The sequence below is a fragment of the Trematomus bernacchii genome, unplaced genomic scaffold (genome assembly GCF_902827165.1).
Source record: "Trematomus bernacchii unplaced genomic scaffold, fTreBer1.1, whole genome shotgun sequence".
Classification (NCBI taxonomy): Eukaryota; Metazoa; Chordata; class Actinopteri; order Perciformes; family Nototheniidae; genus Trematomus; species Trematomus bernacchii.
The window spans coordinates 1-7500 of record NW_022988101.1 but is presented as its reverse complement, the minus strand read 5'-3'; the positions used below and the strand labels follow the sequence as shown (position 1 = coordinate 7500).

The 7500-nt window shown below is 49.3% G+C and overlaps 1 protein-coding gene across 1 annotated transcript in view; it reads left to right on the top strand.

Annotated features, from left to right (window-relative positions):
* Positions 1-7493, top strand: part of LOC117475715 (rap guanine nucleotide exchange factor 1-like) — a 14163-nt gene extending 6670 nt beyond the window's left edge. The window contains 7 exon segments of the mRNA XM_034122031.1: positions 25-224; positions 226-495; positions 4038-4146; positions 4328-4367; positions 4829-4924; positions 6787-6948; positions 7296-7493. Of these exon segments, the coding sequence (XP_033977922.1) occupies positions 25-224; positions 226-495; positions 4038-4146; positions 4328-4367; positions 4829-4924; positions 6787-6948; positions 7296-7489 (1071 nt within the window). The 3' untranslated portion in view covers positions 7490-7493.
* Positions 7494-7500: the final 7 nt, after the last annotated feature.

Sequence of the window (7500 nt, the reverse complement as noted above, 5' to 3'; positions counted from 1 at the left end):
TGTTATCCTGTGTTTTTCCGGCAGGAACTGGTCCGATTGGCTGCAGAGAGACAGGGAGACTCCGCCCCTGTGTCTCCTGTCCAATCACAGGCCTTTGTGGGACAGGGGGGTCGAGGAGCAGCAGACCTCAGACAGGAAGTCTACCTGCTGGAGTCCAGAGGCCTCAGACAGGAAGTCTACCTGCTGGAGTCCAGAGGCCTCAGACAGGAAGTCTACCTGCTGGAGTCCAGAGGCCTCAGACAGGAAGTCTACCTGCTGGAGTCCAGAGACCTCAGACAGGAAGTCTACCTGCTGGAGTCCAGAGGCCTCAGACAGGAAGTCTACCTGCTGGAGTCCAGAGGCCTCAGACAGGAAGTCTACCTGCTGGAGTCCAGAGACCTCAGAGAGGAAGTCTACCTGTCCAGAGGAGGAACAGGAACCCCCTTCAGCTCCTCCCAAACCCCCCAAGCCTTCCTCAGAGCCCCGCCCCCCGCTGGCCCCCCCACAGGGACCCAGGTGAGTCTGAACCACAGGTTATCCTTCCTTTGTTTATTCAGGAACACACATGAACACCATGCATCATCAAAGGAGGGGGTGTGGACGTTGGAACATTTTAAATGGCAGTTTTTAATCCCCTGAAACTTCTAAATCAGCCCAAAATTCATCAAATCACAGATAAAAACACTTCCTGGTTACATTTCTAACCCTGAAGTGTAAATATGGACTCAGCTGAACGTGTAAATATGGACTCAGCTGAACGTGTAGATATGGACTCAGATGAACGTGTAGATATGGACTCAGATGAACGTGTAGATATGGACTCAGATGAACGTGTAGATATGGACTCAGATGAACGTGTAGATATGGACTCCTCAATAACCTCAAAACCTGCTCATCTGTCTTTAAACTATTGTCTGTGTGTGTGTGTGTATGTGTGTGTGTGTGTGTGTGTGTGTGTGTGTGTTTGTGTGTGTGTGTGTGTGTGTGTGTGTGTGTGTGTGTGATTGAGTGCAGGGTGTGTGTGTGTGTGTGTGTGTGTGTGTGTGTGTGTGTGTGTGTTACTGCAGTGTTACACAGAGGTATAACAACACACTATCTGCCCCCCCCCCTCAGTGTTATAGTATTATATAATCTGATGGAACCAGTGGGACAGACACACACACACACACACACACACACACACACACACACACACACACACACACACACACACACACACACAGTTGGATTGAATCATACCTCACTGGTAGGCGTCAGCATGTTACCGTCAATAATCGACTCTCTCCAGCTCTAGACTTAAGCACCGGAGTACCACAAGGTTCAATACTTGGTCCACTTCTTTTGACCCTATATATGAATGACCTGCCATCTGTCTGTCCTGATGTGGAAGCACAGCTCTATGCCGATGACACTGTGATATATGTGCATGCCAATCCAAAGCAAAAGGCTGCTGACAAACTGACCTCAGCTGTCGTGCTGATCACTAGCGGGCTACACCGCTCCTGTCTTCAGCTTCATGTTAACAAAACAGGAGGAATGTTTTTCACAAAAAGAAAATGCAACATTGTGTCAAATATAAGCATCTCAGGTGAACATATTCATATTGTGCCTCAGGTTAAAGTACCTTGGAATCATTATTGACTCTAATTTAACATTCAAAACACAAGTCAAAAAAGTGACCCAAAGTGTAAAGTTTAGTCGAGCCAGTTTGAAATACATAAGAAACACAATGACATTGAATCCTGCCAAGTTATACATGAATGCCATGATCATCTAACATACTGTCTCACAAGCTGGGGGCAAACTAACAGCTCCACACTGAAGCCACTAGCAACCTGTACAAACAAGCCCTCAAAGTACTGGACCAGAAACCTAACGGCTCCCATCACTGTACCATCCTCAACAAGCAGAACATCCTGAGTTGGGAAGATTTAATAAAGTATAGGAACATTGTTCTGGTGTACACAACCCTGCACAATACAGCCCCCCCACCTCTTAACTCATTGGTTACTCAACGTAACAACACCACACTGACCACTAGAAGCTCCACACGTGGCGACCTATCAGTCCCATTCAGGAAGAGTACTTTTGGCCAGTCATCATTCTCGGTCACAGCAATACAAAACTGGAACTCTCTACCCACTCAAATCAAAGACATACAAACACATACCACCTTCACAGCTCACTCAGAAACATGGTTCACTGAGAACTACAGCAGAGGCCTGTACTACGAAGCTGGTTCAACATAACCTGGATATGTTTGAGTTAGCCGGTTGGCCCAATCCAAAACATACGCGCTCTCGCTAAGCGGTGCTACGACGCTGGTTATCAAGTGGATCGCTCAAGCCAGCCGTGTCCTATCTAGTTAGGTGCGCGTTCACATGAAAGGGGTGGTATCTGGAGCATTCGACCAATCACAAACATGGACAAGCGTACTGACAGCGCAGCGTCATACTTCCTGAATGAAAAGTGAACTTTAATATTAGTGAAATATGAAGAAGTTAAACTTTAAACATCCATGACTTAAACACTTATCCAGGATCAAAGCCACATAGCTGCACCTGCAAGGTGAATACAGCTGGTAACAGAGAAAGTGTTTGAATGCGTACATTAACAGGTTTATGAAATCACTGCCCCGTCTAAGACACGATCTGACTTTCATTACATTTGACTCCAGTGTTTCGTCAACTTAATGTGTTGCTTAAAATAATACTTCTGCATCCAGTATGTGACACTGTGAGTGTTGCACGGCCAGATACGGCTCAGCTGACTCAGATAAGGAAATATATGATACATTATGATGTGATATGATATGAATGATAATGGGACACATCGACGTCTGCACTCACAGTGGACTGTACTTAATGTTACTCTGATCCGGTTACTTATGTTGTGGCAGATATTTAAGTAAGCTTTCTTAACGCTAATGTTATAATAGTCAGATTGCTCTGAAGATGGGAGGGGATATTCTATTAATGTTCACGTTCACACAGTCAGGTGATCTTTCCTGCAACGGCAGTAGTTTTCTGTATTTCCTCTACTCCTGTAATATGACTTGATCGCTTTAAACTCCGCACACGGAGCTCTGATTGGTCAGCAGGCGGTGCTTTCACTGAGTTGATCTCTTAGCCTGCAACCTAACCACCTGCTCCGGACCAGGTTAGCCGCTCAGCATCAGTTACCATGGAGATCCTAAGCACGCGCTAAAAAGAGAACCAGCGTCGTAGGACCGAAAGCCAGAGTTACCCCTGAAGTTAGCTCAGAGAACATCCGGCTTCGTAGTGCAGGCCTCTGCACACTAGTCTGTGTTGAGTATGGCGTGAGTGTTACATGGTGTGTTGCATGTTGTGATCATGGATGCTGCCCCCTCGTTTCTGTTATGTGATTGTGATGTGCTCTATGTGCCATGTACTGTATGTAGTAACGTGTGTTGTTTATTGTTCTTTTATCCTTTCGCCTGTATCTACTTGTCTTTCCATCCTTTTATTTTATTTTATATTTTTTATAACTAATGCTGTTGATATATTGTGATTTAAACACACACACACACACACACACACACCACACACAACACGACACACACACACACACACCCACACACACACACACACACACACACACACACACACACACACACACACACACACACACACACACACAACACACACACACACACACACACACACACACACACACACACGATACATAATATGAGTCCATATACAAATACTCTCCTGAGTGTATGTTAGTGGAGGAGCTGAGGGGGAAACAGGAAGTAGAGAGAAGAGACATCACACATGCCCCCCCCCACTTCCTGTCTGCTAACTGAACCACAGAAGAAGAAGTGAGGGAAAGTTGTACAACACGTGACATCACTTCCTGTCGTTAGACACAGTACTGCATCACACAAACACACACACACACACACACACACACACACACACACACACACACACACACACACACACACACACACACACACACACACACACACCACACACACACACACACACACAACACACACTCTCTCTAATGATTGGTCACATGTCTCTCCTCAGTCCTCCGGCCCTGCCTCCGAAACAGCGTCACTCTCTAACCCCCGCCCCCTGCAGGATTGCTATTGTTGCACCAATGAGGCGCGAGCCTGCAGCTGACAGACAGGTGCAGGTGAGGAGTACAAGTACAAACACTCGTAGAAAAAGTACACATACTGGTAGTAAAAGTATCGACACTAAAATTACACACCACTCTTAGTAAAAGTGCACACACTCGTTTTTAATAACTCTATGTTTGTGTGTAAGATAGTAAACATGATGATGACATCACTGATGTTTGATAATCCTGACAGGAGGAGAGTCTGAAGAGGAGCCCTGAGGACACACACTGTGGTAACACACACACACACACACACGCACGCCACGCACGCACGCACGCACGCACGCACGCACGCACGCACGCACCACACACACACACAACACACACACACACACACACACACACACACACACACACACACACACACACACACACACACACACACACACACACACTCACACACTCACTCACGCACACACACACACAACCACAACACACCACACAACAACACACACACACACACACACACACACACACACACACACACACACACACACACACACACACACACACACTCACTCACGCACGCACGCACGCACGCACGCACACTGCTGACTTGCAGTCAGGGTGTGTGACACCACTTCCTGTCAGTTGACAGAAACAGGAAGTAATGTTTCCTGTCTGCTGCCTCCTGCTGGAGTTTTATCTTTGAGTAATAATAACATTATTGTTGTTGTTGTTGTTATTGTCTCAGAGGATGATCCGGACTATCACTTCCTGCTCACTGAGACCCCCCCCCTCTCCTCCCTCCCCCCCGTCCTCCCAGAGAAGAAACGCTGCAGCACAGGAGGTGAGACTCACTGTGTCTGGTATGTCTCTCTGGTCTGATTGGTCTCTTTTCCGTCTGTGTCTGATTGTCTCTCTGTGTCTGATTGTCTCTCTGTGTCTGATTGTCTCTCTGTGTCTGATTGTCTCTCTGTGTCCTGATTGTCTCTCTGTGTCTGGTTGTCTCTCTGTGTCTGGTTGTTCTCTGTGTCTGGTTGTCTCTCTGTGTCTGATTGTCTCCTGGATGTTTCCTCGTGCTACTGGTTTATGGATTTTTAGGTTTTTCAATGTAATTGTTTTGTTAAATCAAGCTGTTGCTTTTTGTTATACGTTATACCCCTTCTCCTCATTCTGCGTTTGGGTCCTGATAACCCCTAACCCCTGGGTCCTGATACCCCTAACCCTGGGTCCTGATAACACCCTAACCCTGACAGCACGAGCGAACCAACAGGGACCAACAGCAGATTTTTCTCTCGAACAGGAACTGAATGAATTCAAATACATTTTGGAGTGTGTTTTTAATGACTGGAGGAAAGCCTCCTCCAGAGGGTCAGAGAGACGGCCCTTAAGGAGGCCCACATGGAGGTTTTAAACCAGCCCTGGTTAGGAGCTTGTTGCCTGAGTGGCTCTGAGTGGCAGCCCTCCAGCCTCAAACCCCTTCTTGGGATGCCCGCCTGGCCTCGGGTGGTCCAAGGAGCCTCCAGAAGGCTTCCTTGTCCTGTTCCGTTGGGGGTCCTGCCAACATCCTTGTCCTGTTCCGTTGGGCCGGTCCTGCCAACTCCATATCCGTTCCGTTGGGGGTCCTGGCCAACTCCATGTCCTGTTCCGTTGGGGGGTCCTGCCAACTCCAGATCCTGTCCGTTGGGGGTCCTGCCAACTCCTTGTCCTGTTCCGTTGGGGGTCCTGCCAACTCCATATCGCTGTTCCGTTGGGGGTCCTGCCAACTCCATATCCTGTTCCGTTGGGGGGTCCTGGCCCAACTCCTTATCCTGTTCCGTTGGGGGTCCCTGCCAACTCCATATCCTGTTCCGTTGGGGGTCCTGCCAACTCCATGTCCTGTTCCGTTGGGGGTCCTGCCAACTCCATATCCTGTTCCGTTGGGGGTCCTGCCAACTCCTTATCCTGTTCCGTTGGGGGTCCTGCCAACTCCATATCCTGTTCCGTTGGGGGTCCTGCCAACTCCATATCCTGTTCCATTGGGGGTCCTACCAACTCCTTATCCTGTTCCGTTGGGGGTCCTGCCAACTCCATATCCTGTTCCGTTGGGGGTCCTGCCAACTCCATGTCCTGTTCCGTTGGGGGTCCTGCCAACTCCATATCCTGTTCCGTTGGGGGTCCTGCCAACTGCATATCCTGTTCCGTTGGGGGTCCTGCCAACTCCATATCCTGTTCCGTTGTTGGTCCTGCCAACTCCATATCCTGTTCCATTGGGGGTCCTGCCAACTCCATATCCTGTTCCGTTGGGGGTCCTGCCAACTCCATATCCTGTTCCGTTGGGGGTCCTGCCAACTCCATGTCCTGTTCCGTTGGGGGTCCTGCCAACTCCATGTCCTGTTCCGTTGGGGGTGCTGCCGACACCTGTTCTGTCGGGGGTCCTGCCGACACCTGCTCCCAGTGCTCCTGCTCCGGCGATCCAGCTGACTCCGGAGGGGTCCTGCCGCCTTCTTGCCTGTCCTTGTGCCCCGGAGTCTGCCACCGAGATCACTGCCCCTTCTCTGCCTCTGCCTCGCCCCCAGGAACATGCCTGTCTGTCTACCTGTCTGTCTACCTGTCTGTCTACCTGTCTGTCTACCTGTCTGCCTACCTGTCTGTCTACCTGTCTGTCTACCTGTCTGTCTACCTGTCTGCCTACCTGTCTGTCTGTTAATGAACTCTGTCTCCTCTCAGGATCGACCTTCTCTCAGGCCCCGTCTTCTTTTGGCTTTGACTCCGCCCACTGTGATGACTTCACCACTCACTGTGATGATGTCACTGGTCCTGATGATGTAACTTCCTCACCCCTCTCCCCCAGCAAGACGCCCCCTCCCCTCCCCGAGAAGAAACGCCACAGTGAGTGAAGCAGTGGGGTGCTAACGGCTAACAGCTAACAGAGCTTACAGAGCTAACAGAGCTTACAGAGCTAACAGAGCTAACAGCTAACAGAGCTAACAGCTAACAGAGCTAACAGCTAACAGAGCTACGAGCTTAACAGCTAACCGAGCTAACAGAGCTAACAGAGCAAAACAGAGCTAACAGCTAACGTTAAGGGAGGTTTCCCTTTAGTCACGTGACGGTGCGTGTAGGCTCTAGTCATTCTATGGGCTGTTTAACTTCATCATCACTCACCTGTCTCTCACCTGTCTGTCTCTACCTGTCTGTCTCTCACCTGTCTGTCTCTCAACTGTCTCTCTCTTTAGTCCAGCAGTACCTTCAGTTCTGTTCGTCCTATAGCGCTCCGTCAGCAGCCGTCTTCTACCAGCGACCTTCGACCTTCAGCCAGCCTTACATGAGCCAGCTGGACACACAGCTGGACACTCAGACGTCAGACTCCAACCCTTCACCTGTGCTCCCGCTGCTCCAGTTTTACCACAGAAGAAGAGACAACAAGTAACACACCACACA